At 41.3% G+C, this 15,299-nt stretch overlaps 1 protein-coding gene across 1 annotated transcript; it reads right to left on the reverse strand.

Moving 5' to 3' along the window:
• Positions 1-6,671: 6,671 nt before the first annotated feature.
• LOC134800136 (PHD finger protein 12) lies at positions 6,672-14,996 on the reverse strand. The gene is made up of 13 exons (XM_063772601.1): positions 14,661-14,996; positions 14,331-14,515; positions 13,099-13,242; positions 12,327-12,532; positions 11,608-11,771; positions 11,463-11,537; positions 11,134-11,267; positions 10,472-10,590; positions 9,447-9,637; positions 8,085-8,264; positions 7,703-7,980; positions 7,313-7,460; positions 6,672-6,873 (listed from the first exon to the last, which is right to left on the reverse strand). The coding sequence occupies exons 1-13, from the start codon at positions 14,706-14,708 to the stop codon at positions 6,694-6,696; spliced, it is 2,052 nt and encodes a 683-aa protein (XP_063628671.1). The 5' UTR covers positions 14,709-14,996; the 3' UTR covers positions 6,672-6,693.
• Between the last annotated feature and the right edge of the window lie 303 nt (positions 14,997-15,299).

Raw genomic sequence — 15,299 nt, forward strand, 5'->3', positions numbered from 1 at the left:
TACACTCTGCACTTCAAAAAAGCGAGTCTGTTTAACGAAAATAGAAAAACAAACAATATTTTCTATATACATTACAATTTTCTTAAAATTAGATCGAATGAAAAAATTACAAAAAAATACACGTGAGGTTATGTGGGAGGGGGGGAGGGGGGTAGCCAAAAACCTCACCAAATATCACCAGGGGGGAGGGGGATCAAAAAGTAGCCCAAAACACCTCGCGTGATTTGTGCACAACCCCTAGGTCCCTACACAATAATTATATTATTGTGGCTAAATGGATGAAAAAAAAAACAGTATAAGGAAAAATGCAGTTTATTCCATAAACGTAAACATGACCCTAATTACCTAGCTACAGTATATCGTAATAAAATAGCATTCGCGACCACTTGCAGTACAATAAGCGTACTATTCCGATTAATACAATCGCCATGTCTACTTGCATTGGTACAGTCGGGTTTAATATAAGAATAAGAATACGAAAGTGCTCAAACGTAATATCAAGGATTTCAATAACTGTAGTAGAAACAAATTTCGTAATTCTTGAGATATGTATTTAGCAATGTGACAGACTGATAGTTGCATCATATGAGTTCCTTTTTACCTTTTTGGTACGGAACCCTAAAACAGGAACATCACAGAGGTCCGAATGATGCACTGTGTAGACAATAAAGGACCTGCAATGGCTGCAATTGTCTCCTAAAGTTGTTACCACAGTAAATCTTTAAACATTTATTGGCTATGTGCATGACGAAGAAACTAAAAGCGATATTCGCACTCGATGTGTAAAAATGTTATTTTCATGACCCCAAAATTCATAATAATTCATCTGCAAAATAGCAAATATTTCCATAGCCGCTAGATGGGCGCCACTGTCATGGACACAGCCAATAAAGACACCTAAGTTATTTAAATGATTACACTTTTTTTTACATAGTTAGACCAAGATAAGTCTGCAACGAATTTGTTAGCACAAGCAAAGTGCAAGTGTTATTTATACGTCATAATTTCACAGAAGTTTGACGTTTAAAATAACACTTGCACTGCTTGTGCTATCAAAATCGTCGCAGACTTATCTTGGTCTAACTCTACTACCTTTATAATTTTGACATAATGTTTGAGCACCTTAGCCGTACCCTTACTTGATTTAACACAAAACTATTCAATAGAAAAATTCATTTAACTACAGTTTACATTTTACTATTATTGCTACTTTCACTCAGTCAAACAAAACACGTATTTACAAATCAGGCTTTTTACCTATCGTCGTTGCGCTTTCCAAATCTGATATGTGTTCGATTTTTGATTGACAAATAGGTACCTAGCAACGAAGCACATAAGGTATTAATTCATTTGATTGAAACCTCGCACATATCAGATTTGGAAAGCGCAACGACGCTATGCGTTTTACATTTTGAGCGCCACGTCACTTCATAGTAAAGTTTGTGTAGTGCAGATATTTCAATGACAGTGAAGTTTGTGTAGTGCAGATATTCCAATGACAGTGAAGTCTGTGTAGTGCAGATATTCCAATGACAGTGAAGTCTGTGTAGTGCAGATATTCCAATGACAGTGAAGTCTGTGTAGTGCAGATATTCCAATGACAGTGAAGTCTGTGTAGTGCAGATATTCCAATGACAGTGAAGTCTGTGTAGTGCAGATATTCCAATGACAGTGAAGTTTGTGTAGTGCAGATATTCCAATGACAGTGAAGTCTGTGTAGTGCAGATATTCCAATGACAGTGAAGTCTGTGTAGTGCAGATATTCCAATGACAGTGAAGTCTGTGTAGTGCAGATATTCCAATGACAGTGAAGTCTGTGTAGTGCAGATATTCCAATGACAGTGAAGTCTGTGTAGTGCAGATATTCCAATGACAGTGAAGTCTGTGTAGTGCAGATATTCCAATGACAGTGAAGTCTGTGTAGTGCAGATATTCCAATGACAGTGAAGTCTGTGTAGTGCAGATATTCCAATGACAGTGAAGTTTGTGTAGTGCAGATATTTCAATGACAGTGAAGTCTGTGTAGTGCAGATATTCCAATGACAGTGAAGTCTGTGTAGTGCAGATATTCCAATGACAGTGAAGTCTGTGTAGTGCAGATATTCCAATGACAGTGAAATTTGTGTAGTGCAGATATTTCAATGACAGTGAAGTTTGTGTAGTGCAGATATTTCAATGACAGTGAAGTCTGTGTAGTGCAGATATTCCAATGACAGTGAAGTCTGTGTAGTGCAGATATTCCAATGACAGTGAAGTTTGTGTAGTGCAGATATTTCAATGACAGTGAAGTCTGTGTAGTGCAGATATTCCAATGACAGTGAAGTCTGTGTAGTGCAGATATTTCAATGACAGTGAAGTTTGTGTAGTGCAGATATTTTTGTAGCCAAATACTTACATATATGATAACCATTTTAGACGTCATTGGCGCTCAAAAGGCTAAATCAACTTATACTATCAATTCCTCAGTATCTGATTATGAGATTATATACAATGCTTCAACACTTTAAAGGTTATTGCTTAACTCAGATGTTTACTAAGTTATCCTTATCGTTTGATAATAGCTTGGCTTGCGAGTAAAAATAATGTTAAGTACAGTCGCCATCAGATATATCGGAGCTGCCAAGGTGCTCAAAAATATCTGTACACGCACTCTAGACCAGCGGTCGGCAACCTTTTAGCAGCCAAGGGCCACATAGCAGTTAACGAAGTGGACGCGGGCCGCACTTTGTTAATATTTATGACTTTATCAGACACTGTCATTTGTCAAAATTACATACAAAATAGCCAGGGAGGCTCGCGGGCCGCAAGTGAGAGGTTCGCGGGCCGCTGGTTGCCGACCGCTGCTCTTGACAATAGAGGCGTGTTCAGATATTTGTGAGCACCTTGGCCGCTCCGATATATATCTGATGGCGACTGACTGTACCTATTTAATAAAAATCGGTCATATTTAGCCAATCGTTCAATTAAACCATAGTCAATATAATAACGTCTCAAGTAGTTACCAATCGTCTGAGTTAAGCCACCTTTAAATGTTTTCATTTGACAGACAATTATAACTACAATAAGTAAATAATATGCAGATTACATTATTGTGTAATATAATAGTTTCCAGTTTAATTATTATTGCCATTAAATAAAGTACAGTCAGCAGCAGAAGTTGCTAAGCGGGCGAGGGGTTCAAAATGATCTTGACGCGACTTTATTGTTAAGAAAATAAGAGCGTGTCAAGGTAATTTTGAACACCTCGCCCGCTTAGCAACTTCTGCTGCTGACTGTACAAGATGTTATTAAAATGGTCAGTTTTTAATTTTATTGTTTTTTCAGATAGATAGTTTTGTCATTTGTCAGTAAGGGGTCATCCATTAATTACATCACACGTTGAGGGGGAGGGAGGGGGTCAAGAAAATGTGACATGTTGTGACAAGGGGGAGGGGGGAGTCATAAACTTTGTGACGTCACTTTAACTTCATCCGTAACCGAAAATGTATTTAAATTATTTTATACGCTAATTATCATTTAAATAACAAGGTTTTGAAACGATAATCGTTTTTATTCGTTTAATTTTATTTCTTAATCAGTTTTGGGTTATAAAATGACTAATATTTCTTTTGTCAAAAATATTTTGATAAAATATTAAATAAATATTTGCCGATTTCGTTGAAGAAATGTGACGTCACACCAGGGGGGAGGGGTTTGCCAAATGTGATCAAGTGTGACAAGAAGGGGGAGAGAGGTAAAAAAACCTAGAAATTCGTGTGATGTAATTAATGGATGACCCCTAAATAAGAACAAAAAATTATACTCATCCTTTTCTTTTGGTTGCTAATACTAGTGTAAGACCAAGATAGTATGATTCTCTCTGCCTGTTTGAAATGAGACAGTCCTTTGACTAACTATAAAACTAAATTATTATAAATTGAGCTTATAATATTTATAACTGGATTACATTACTTGCTTCAATGTTCTCTCGTATTTATTTAGGTAGATGCATATTATTTTGTGTAGTTCGCTTTTATATTTAGTGATATTAGGATATATTTAAATATTTAATATAAGTTTTTAGGCTTGTAATGTCATATTTTGAGTTTATGTTTATAGAGTGGGACCAAGATAACTCTGCAGTGATTTAGATAGCGCAGACTGTTTGACAGAAGTCTTTTTTTTTAAGCCAAACTCTTATGAAACTATGCGGTGCTGACAAAATCGCTGCAGAGCTAGTTTGGATTGATTTTATATCTGTTTTTTAAACTTCGGAAAGGTGAAATGTTTTTAGTCTTTATACGTCATTTATTCACACAATTCAAGTCACACACTATATCGCTGGTTCTTTATTACCACTTTTGTACGGGAAGGGTTTAGGTTCAGCCATATTGAATGCAACCGTACGGGGTGGCTAAAAAATAACTGCATTCCCGTCGCTAGGGAGGTTTTGAGCAACTTTACTATGGGATCAATTCTGAAATCGCGAAAAAATATTTACCCACCCACAGAAAATGGACCAGCCAAAATGTATGAAACGGCCTAATTTTTTTCGCGATATCGGAGTCGATCTTATAGTAAAAGTCGCTCAGTGTAATTCCAAAACCTCGTGGATTACCTTTTACCCACCTCGTATATAATGATAGTTAAACTGTAACACCGCCTTGGGAATCGAGTCCTTCCGTGTCGCGTCGAACGCCGAGGCTTCGGCTGAGGTGATCGATACGACATTTTTAATAGTTCTTCGTCGGTTCAATGTTCTAGATTCGATACACTAAATTAGATATTAGTCAGTTAGTCGTACACTATATCGCCGGGTCGTCGTTGGCGCTCTCGTACGGGAACGGCCTGGGCTCGGCGACGCTGAACACGTACATGAGGCAGCCGAGCTGCAGCAGCGCGCCGTGCGCCACGATGGCGGAGCCCTCCCACGCGGCGCCCGCCCCAAGCGGCGCGGCGCAGCGGCACGGCGCCGCCGCCGCCGCCGCCGCCGCGCTGCACACCGGCCCAAGAGGAACCCTAAATATTACATTTTCTTTACTACATTATATTATACTAAAAAAATAATGCAACGGTTTCGTATCTCGAGGAGCCCAAACTTGGTATGTTTTGAAAATTATTTTTCTTTTAATTGAATGCAAGTGACGGAAATATAATAATGTGATATATTTTTAGAACCGGCTCAAAATGCCCTTTCATTTAATACCACAGCCACACACGATAGGTTTCTGAACAAAAATTTGTTTTTTTCCATACAAAAAAAACCGGGCAAGTGCGAGTCGGACTCGCGCACGAAGGGTTCCGTACCATAATGCAAAAAAAAAAAACGAAAAAAAAGCAAAAAAAAAAACGGTCACCCATCCAAGTACTGACCACTCCCGACGTTGCTTAACTTTGGTCAAAAATCACGTTTGTTGTATGGGAGCCCCATTTAAATCTTTATTTTATTCTGTTTTTAGTATTTGTTGTTATAGCGGCAACAGAAATACATCATCTGTGAAAATTTCAACTGTCTAGCTATCACGGTTCGTGAGATACAGCCTGGTGACAGACGGACGGACGGACGGACGGACGGACAGCGAAGTCTTAGTAATAGGGTCCCGTTTTACCCTTTGGGTACGGAACCCTAAAAAAAGATGACGTCATAACTCCTTTCCGTTTGTTTTTTTTGTGGTGCTACGGGTCAAATTGATTCAAATGGCCTAAAGATTAATCGTGCCGATTTTCATACCTTTAACACCATTTGCAGCTGATTCCCGAATTTCAGGCTGTACCGCTATCACTAGAACTATAGCGCGGCCGCCGCGCGCGGCAGGCGATCCGACGATCGACCACACTATATCACAACAATTAATTATTCGGAACGAAGTATAGCCAAATAGAAAAATGATCTGCTGCGATAATTACTACATTTACTGTTCCATAGAAACTGTTTAGTGCCGTATAATTTAATTAAAGTACGACACTTTTCATTATCCATTCACCGCCACGCGAGCCAACTGAAATATATTCACACCCGTCCCAACTGCGTGCGAACATTCCTTTGCCGCGCGTGAATGAATGGTTCGTCGCGCGGCACGTTCGAGCGAGCCAATGATCGCGTTGGCTCGCGAGCCAGCCCGGTATCCATTGCGCGCGGCTGCCGCGCGAGCCAATGTTCGATAGCTTGCCGCGCAATATGGAGACGGGGCTTGACACTATGATAAACACACGTTACCTGGCCGCTGGAAGCTCTAGTAGACATCAACTTCTTACGACACCGTAATAAAACACACTTTACTTGGATGTCCCTGACTACATCCTACGTCTCACGACATCCCTGACGGCCTTCGCTCGACTTCTCCCTCGTCACCACTACGAGCTCTCATTCATACCTTAATATAGAACACGCTTTACCTGATTGTCCCTGACTACATCCGATGTCTCACGACATCCCTTGTCGTCCACCACTAACTACTCTAGTAGACATCCATGACGTATAACACTGTGATCACACGTTACCTGACCGTCCCTGACTTTTCATCCACCACTAAGGGCTCTCGTACGACACACTACGTACATACAACACTAGAGTATAGAACACACGCTTTGCCTGGCCGTCCCTGACTGCACCCAGTATCTCACGACATCCCTGACCAACTTACCCCAGGCTTCTCCCTCTTCATCCACCACTGGGGGCCCTCGTACAACACTATAGAGTATAGAACACACGCTTTACCTGGCCGTCCCTGACTGCATCCTGTGTCTCACGACGTCTCTGACGGCCTTGGCTCGGGCTTCGCCCTCGTCATCGACCACCGGGGCCTCTCGCTCGGACACATCCATGGCGTATAGCACTCCGTCTACTCGGGAGCCCCATTCTGAGTAGTTGATTAATTCAAAATGACGGGTCACCTGTTAAAATTATAATATAATTATTAAACAGTCGGAAAGTTAAGTAAATTAAGTTTTTATTTCCTGTTCTAGAATGTCATAATTCCTCGAATAAAAGATGCCCTGAAGATAGCGGTTTTAATACACCTGAACAATGCATATCTCAAGCAGAAAGTTGTTTCTAAAGGCTTTAGGGATCTTTTGACAACATACAGTTTAACACAAATGAGCATAACAACCGGGAACAACAGGCAACATGGACGTTCATTTTCGTCCAAGGTACACATGTACAAACAGCAATACTCTTAACTGTTGTTAATTGGTGGATCTTATGCCTTTTATAATAAGGTCCACCGATGGACAGTTAACACTGTGGGCGATGGTACACAATAAGTTAGGACTGTACAATCACTGAGGTTTTAGGAAACCTTAGTAATCTCACAGTTCAAGGATGAAGTACCTCGTCATAGAATATGGTGGCGTGTAGACGCGACACGTAGCGGCACTGAGTGGGGTCGAGTACTACATCGCAGCTGGAGTCAGCGCCGAAGGTCAATCGAGATAGCCGCATTGGTATCGGTCTGCCTAGACCATCTCCTAGGCCCGATCTGCAAGTTACAGGTGGTTTAGTCATCAGTGTCATCACCATTCTACAGGGTGGCCAAAAAATAAAAAGCAACTTTTACTATGGGACTAACCCCGAAATCGCGAAAAAAAATTTTACCCTCCCATAGAAAATGGACCGACCAAAATGGATGAAACAGCCAAATTCTTTTTTCGCCATTGAATCGCAACACAGAGCCAGATTGATGGGATTTAATCACTATTCTGAATGTAGTTAAATGAGTACCTGCTAGGTCTAAGTACGGGGCACGCGGCAGCCTTCAACACCGCCTCAGGCGGCCCCTCGACCTTGGGCACTCGCTGCGGCGGCGGCATGGCGCCCCACACGGCGCGGGCGATGCGTTCCCGCTCCGCTCGGGACAGTAACTCCGACGGTAAGGCCACGTGCTGGTAGCCGTGCCGCGCCAGCCGCGCGCGAGGGATGGCGGCGTGGACTCGGGCTTCGGCCTCGGCAGACAGCGGCAGGCGAGACCAGGGGCCGTAGCACTGCTCGCCTACTAGAATCTGAAAATATATTAACCCTATTCATTTTCAGTCTTTGAAATGCCAAAACTTAGCTCATATAGTCATTCATAGTAAAATAACTCTTTGAATAAACCTCATCATACCTGCTGTAGCCTCTGCCACGCCAGCAGCTTGATCAGGCTCTGGTCTAGCTTCTTGAGCTGGTCGTCGACTGCGGCCCGCAGCGCGTCCGCCCCGCTGGGTGTCTCGCGTCGCCGTTTCACGGGAGATTCGTATTCTATGTCCGAGTCGGAGTTGTCGCTTTCCGTTGAGGCGATTTCCTCCTGAAAAAATAAGGGTGTAAATAAATTGCCATATACTTATTTAAATCGCTCACAAAGTGAAACCCTGCTAAGGCAAAGGCAATATTGATTTTTAAATATATTAAAAACGGGTCACTCACGTATTTTAAGTCGAAAAACGCTCAACATGTTTCACTCCGTACCGAGGAGTGTCATCAGGAGCTTGCGTTTAGTGACGGACCGGCGCAGACACAACATGCGAACATGTCGAGCATTTTTCGACATAAAATACGTGAGTGACCCGTTTTTAATATATTTAATATGTCTGTGTCTCACGGAAGTTTTGTTATTAAATATTCATTTTTCTCGTAAAATTTATAATTACAATAGAACAGAAGACTGAAAGCGCTGGTGGCCTAGCGGTAAGAGCGTGCGACTTTCAATCCAGAGGTCGCGAGTTCAAACCCTGGCTCGCACCAATGATTTTTCGGAACTTATGTACGAATTTTCATTTGATATTTACCAGTCGCTTTTCGGTGAAGGAAAACATCATGAGGAACGAGGAGGAGTTTACGGGCCTGATTTAGTTAAATTGTTTTATCCCTTTCTTACAAATACATAAGTCAAAATGACAGATAAAGACAAACGATTCATAGCTAATTCAGCCCAGTAACGCGTTTATGAATAACGCCAAAGATGTTTGCCCTCCTTTCCATACCCTGTACCCAGCCCAGACCCACTTTATCTTGGCGGTCTAGACATTCACAATGGGAAACCTGCTGTATTTTTACTTTTGCTTTCATTTTAAATGATCCCATCTATAAATAGTCCACCAATAGATTATTATATGGTGTGCAGTCCCATGTTTAGAATAGAATAGAAAGGTTTTTATTCGTAAACACACAGACAATAAACATACATAGAAAAAAAACAGTGAAAAATAAGTGTCACGAAATGGTCCCATCTCATCTGATCTGGTGGTCTGATCTGATCAGTTATGCGAACTGATCATCAGGCTCCGTAGACAACATGCCAATCGCTAACGCTACGTAGCGAACGAAACGCAACGTGTCACTGTCACACTAATATGGAAGAGTGATAGAGAGACACAAAGCGATTCGATGGCGAAGCGCAAGCGATTGTCACATTGGCTAGGCCGCCAGATCAGAAACTCGCTGAAATCGTTCACACATAAAATAATGTAACATTGTGTGTTTGTCTTACCTTAGGCTGTGTGATGGCCTTGAGATCATCAGCGGCGTCCTCCTCGCTGGCCCCCTTGAGGTCCGCGGGCCGCGGTTGGGGCTCCCCGTTGTGCTTTGTACAGGACAGGTTCAAGCAGATGGTGTGTTTGGGGGCATCCTCGTCCTCATCTGAGGCCTCGTAGTCGCTGGTCGCTTGCAAGTTTTTGAGTACTGAAAAGGAATCAAAATTGGTAAATACAAATGTATTTATTATGTCTTTTAAATAAAAGACATAATAAATATGTTTTCACTTCTCATGCTCAAAAAGTGCACCTTTATGTCGTGCGTAGACGACATAAAATCGCATTTTATGCTCTAGAGCATAAAGTAAAATCATCTATTACGACCCTTATTGACTTAGCAATAAAGTCCAAATTCTGCCATACAAACTGCCAGCCCTGCCGGCGCGCCCCCGACCGGCCCAAGAACAATTTTCTTTAGTCTTGAATAAATACGTTAAAATAACCTAAAATATTTGATTTTTTGTATATTTTCCTCGCAATCGAAGTGAAAAGCAGAGTGTACAAGAAGGGCTTCGCTTCGCTCAGACCAAAAAATTGCCTCGGGTGAAAATGGGTCACTTTATGCCCTTGTTGTACAATCTACTATTATTGAATCGAATTATTAGATACAGTCCAGGAATTTGACTTCTGTTTTTGTAGTATAACATACTTGTCACAATGAGAATCAATATGAAAGCTATTAGGAATCTCATAATGGGGTTGGCAACTGTCAACGGTTTGCATAGATGGCGCCATCATAGCTTGCCCCTTTTTCTATGAGATTTGGCTTAAACGGCTGGCATCCAGGGCATTAAAAAAACAAAAATTTTACACAATTCTAGGGATTGACGGGGCAAGCTATGATGGCGCCATCTGCTAAATACTTCGACCGGCCAACCCCATTATAGTCACTGTGACAAAGTTGGATATGGTACGGAAATAAAAGACCTTCACCGTACATACTACTTTTATTGTAAGTATGTAAAAGTTTAAGTATACTAACCATTCCTGCAGCGTACATATTCGCGACGGCTGGGCTGCAGTGGCGGTGGGTCCGCGTAGTGTTGGCGAACCATACCTGGTACCACAACACGCCCGCGGACGCCTACTGGCACCTTTACCCTGCATGCACAAAATATTATTATTTCTCATTATTCAGTTTCAACTTACATACGCGAGTTAGCCCGTCGAGTTAACATTATCGCGACTGTCAAAACCGTCGATTTCAGTAGATTGCAACTTACCTACACTTGTGACTGCAATAGTCGCAAAAAGAACAGTGTCAAAATTTTTTTAAGAAAAATTCTTATGAATGGTATTCTATGTATGACCCAGCCGTGTCAGCTGCACTTACAGATTAGGGGCTGTCCATAAATTACGTCATCGATTTTTGACCCCCCCCCCCCCCCTATAATCATCCAAAAATCATGCTTCAAATGACCCCATTTCCTCCTACTTCATGCTACCGTCATCCGATGTCCAGACCCCCCCCCCCCCCCTAATTTGAAATGACGTAATTTATGAATAGCCCCTTACGCGGAAAATTAACAAAAAGTTGGAGAAGCTCCGACATATCTGGAAATATTCACGGGAGTAAAAAGCAGTATCCATTTTGGAAATGAATTAATATTTCATTCTTTATACAAAAACGTAAGATATCTTTACCTGAAGGGTGGTCTATGAGCTCTCGCTCGGCGGATGAAGTCAATCTTGATGGCTTGCTGGTCCGGCGGCGCCGAGAACCGCTCCCACAGCGCTACACGCTCTGAAGCCGACACGGAGTTCACCAGCTTCCAATCCTGTATACCAGAAACGTCAACATTACATTGCATATTCCTGATGATCATCCGAATAATTCATTTCAATTGTTTTAATTAATAATTCACTCGTAAATAACATTTTAACATAATTATGTTTGTATATGCCATGTGAAAAAGTCAACAATACACTCCTTTTTTTGGGCAGTCGTGTAAAGAGGAGTAGGAGAAACTTACAATATATTGTTCCACATGATTGGGGCACATCCAACGGCCGGTCGGCAACGCCGTCAGCGGCGGGTCCAGGCAATCCTGCACAAAAAAAAACATGAACTCCAATTTCTTAAAATCATTGTTTTTCTCACATAGTCAATATAAATACCTGGTGGAATAATAACGGACAATAATCGCAAGCCAACAGCGGAGCCGTCTTGCAAGTGCCGCGGCAGACGAAGCAGGATTTAGCCGGTAGAGGCACGCAACCCCAGGCATCCACCGTCACTAGGCCGTTGCCGTTCTTGCCGTTGCCATTGCCATTGCCGTTTTCTGGAAAATTAATTTATTTTAAACTTTTGATGCCGTTTGTTATATAAACAAAAATGCCAGCCACACACTCCTTAATCTAGTAGAAGCTATTGAATATATACCTTCTCAGCAGACTGGTTAGTATATCTCTTTTCAAAAGTGGTAAAGAACTGAATTTGTCTTTCTGCTTTGGAAAAATTCTGGGTTTCTCTAGACATTTGACCTTGCTTGATAATAACCTTGACCTTGAACAGGTATTGCTGGACTCAAAGAAGGTCATCGAAAGAAAGTGTGGGCCGCTGGTTGAGTGCGATCGAGGAAGCCACTCACAATAAACTCCAAGGGCCTTAACCTTTTGAACGCCAAACAGCACATCTATTTGCCGTGCCACTGCAATGTACTCAAATGCCGTCTTTGGCGTCGTTGTTACGATTTTGCGTTGACGTCAATTGCCGTCTGTGGCGTTCAAAAGGTTAAGGAAAGCCAAAACTCAACCAGGATGGAAAGTATTACAACATAAAAGAGACTTATGGTGGTGGTAGCCCTCAGACATGAGGATTCCACATGGAACCTTACCTTTTTCAGTCCCAGGGAAGGGACAAGGCACCCGCATCTCCCTGGGTAGCTCAAACTGGCGCGGGTTCATCACTTTGGCTGCCTTCACGAGGATCTCCATAGGGGTCAGCTCCTTGTCTTCCTTCTCTTTCTCTTTGCTATCCTTTTCCTTGTCTTTCTCATCTTCTTCAGTCTTTTTGGTAGAGTTTGAACGGTTGCGAAGGGACCTGGTTAAAGATTGAAATTAATTTAGAAATTGATAAAAAAAATGTCTGATGGCTTTTATTGAAACATTACCATTTAAGCCATCCCTGGTGGCTTAAAATTATATTGCGGCGAAACACGTTATATTTATCGGTAGTACAGATAGAGGATATGAGATTACTTGTTGCAAGAGAGAAAAAAAAGGTTGTCTAATTTATTGTGTTAAGGTTAACTGGAACTGGCCTTTGTACTAATGAGGAGTGTTTTATTTCCTGGTTTGTTTTCTTTTTTCTACAATTAAGTGTTTTACTACTACTACTTATTGAACTGTTAAGGAGAAACTGGAGATTTACAAGAATAACATGTTAACCCGAAATATTTTTAAGCTTTCAGAATTTTTCATATATAAAAGTACCCAACTGGCATCGGCCAATTTTAGTTTTTGTTTCTTATCATGTCAAAAAAATAAGAACATTCTTTTCATGTAAACATGAATGATAAATTGATAATGATAGTCCTTAAAACATCATAATATCATAAACAACAAACCAACCATTCCCTCATGACCAATGTTTAGCTAAATGCTTGCCTGGTCTTCTTGTCCGAGTCCTTGCTGTCGGCCGGGGAGACGGCACGGCTGCTGCGCGAGGAAGGGGGCTGCTCGTCCGAGCCCTTGCACTCACGGCACAGCCACAGCCCAGCTGGGATGTCATTCTCATCCAGCGGTGGGTCACTGAGTAAGTTAATGGGTAACATTTGAGTCTTGCCACATGGAAATGGATAAATTAAATCTGGCAAGCCTACTTTTGTCAGTAGAAAAAAGTGGCATATTTGAAAAATGTAGGCGCAAAAGGACTACCACCCACATACATTTTTAATCTCTCGGCTTTTTCTACTTAGAAATTAGTATGCCAGTATTTACCAGACCAGACAGAACCTTTGAGTATGTGCTTTTGTATGGGTAAACAATGAGTTTTTATTAGGCAAGCCTGTCCTCTATAAAATCCTATTGGGATGATATGCATCTAAAGATCTCAATAAATAAGATACGAGACAGTCAATATGGGTGAATTGTAGGGCTGATTGAATGCAACAAGGGGTCCACAGCTGCCTGTTTGTGGCCGCATGTCTATGGGCCATTTTATTTAATTTAATACTTCACTTTTTTTTGGACATGTTATTTCTACTCTACTATTTATTCTTATATCTCAAAACTCAAAGTCGCTCAACAAGCTATGGAGAGGGCTATGCTCGGAGTTTCTCTACATGATCGAATCAGAAATGAGGAGATCCGTAGACGAACTAAAGTCACCGACATAGCCCACCGGATTAGCAAGCTGAAGTGGCAATGGGCAGGCCAAATTGCACGCAGAGAAGATGGCCGATGGGGTCGAAAAGTGCTCGAGTGGAGACCACGGACTAGCAAGCGCAGCGTAGGACGTCCACCCACAAGATGGACAGACGATCTTGTTAAGGTCGCCGGAAGACGCTGGATGCGGGTCGCTTCCAACCGGCACATATGGAGGTCCAAGGGGGAGGCCTATGTTCAGCAGTGGACGTCTTATGGCTGAGATGATGATGATGATGATTTATTCTACTTCTACTAAATTAGTCAAATAATTTATAACCAGGATACAATTAGCTGCTGGAGACTTCTGACAAGGGTGAATGTAAGGCCAGGAGTGGTTACAAATACAAATAACTAAAGGTAACTCAAAACCACTCACGAAGCTCTAAAATTATACCTTACCATACATAAACATGCAATTTTTATAAAACTTTTACACATTTTAATATTCTGGAATATCTGAAACAACTTACTAGCAACCAAGATGGAAACTAGCCGGACAGCGGTCGCAGCAGATAAGGTCCCCGCCTTCGCCGCACGCGTCACAGGAATCGCGGTTATGACCTTTGCCAGGCCTCTTGTAATAAGGATGCTGGGATTTCTTGCTCTTCTGGTTGTTCGCCTCCTCGTCCGGCGGCTTAATCAACGCCTTTATAAGCTAAAACACAAAAATAACTCGTCAGAAAGCGTACGCGACACTTAATTGGAGTCTAACTACATTTTATAACGCTCAATATAAAATGGCGCCAGAGTATCAAAATACCAAACTTGTGAACTCACAGAAATAGTTTAAAACTACTTACCGGCATAAGACCGCCTGACGTATCAAGATCATAGCTCACGTTAGACATTATTAACGCTTATTAAAGCTTCAATAAAGGCTTCTTACGGAGTTATGCCGAAAAATCACTCAGTAAAAAAAGAAGTTCAATGGGACACAGAATTGTCACATACACAGTAATGTTGATGTGTTTAGGGATACATTTTGAATTATATAGTTATTAAATCAACAAAATAATGAATTTGGATGTCAAATATTCACCAAAAAGTCTGAAAATTTGCTTAATATACAATCAACAATACCGACAGATTTCGATATTAAAGATGGCCGCTAAGCGTGTAGTTTGACAGTTGACGTTAGTGATGTACACAAAATTTAGGTAAAGTTACGGTTTTTTCTTACATACTCATATGCACAAACATTAATTATATTAATATATATACAGTGGTACTACTAAACGAAATTAATAACTAGCTTAAATCTAAAATAGGCCCTTGAGGCATTGTACCAAGGATGCTGGCGGCATTTCCTCGCTGTATCGCAATGCTGATACGTTGTGCGAGGTAGCCGCCAGCTCCGCTAATCATGTCCTGTTCAAGCTCATAAACAATATTATATTTAATTTTATTATTTTAAAAATACAACAATACATTAGGTTAAA

The sequence above is a fragment of the Cydia splendana genome, chromosome 19 (assembly GCF_910591565.1).
Source record: "Cydia splendana chromosome 19, ilCydSple1.2, whole genome shotgun sequence".
In the NCBI taxonomy this organism is placed as follows: Eukaryota; Metazoa; Arthropoda; class Insecta; order Lepidoptera; family Tortricidae; genus Cydia; species Cydia splendana.

Coding starts and splice junctions, on each gene's coding strand:
- LOC134800136 (XM_063772601.1), bottom strand. CDS start 14,708: ATGTCTAACGTGAGCTATGATCTTGATACGTCAGGCGGTCTTATGCCG. Junction 11,268..11,462: donor ATCATGTGGAACAATATATT/GTAAGTTTCTCC, acceptor TCTGGTATACAG/GATTGGAAGCTGGTGAACTC. Junction 10,591..11,133: donor GCTCATAGACCACCCTTCAG/GTAAAGATATCT, acceptor TTGTGCATGCAG/GGTAAAGGTGCCAGTAGGCG.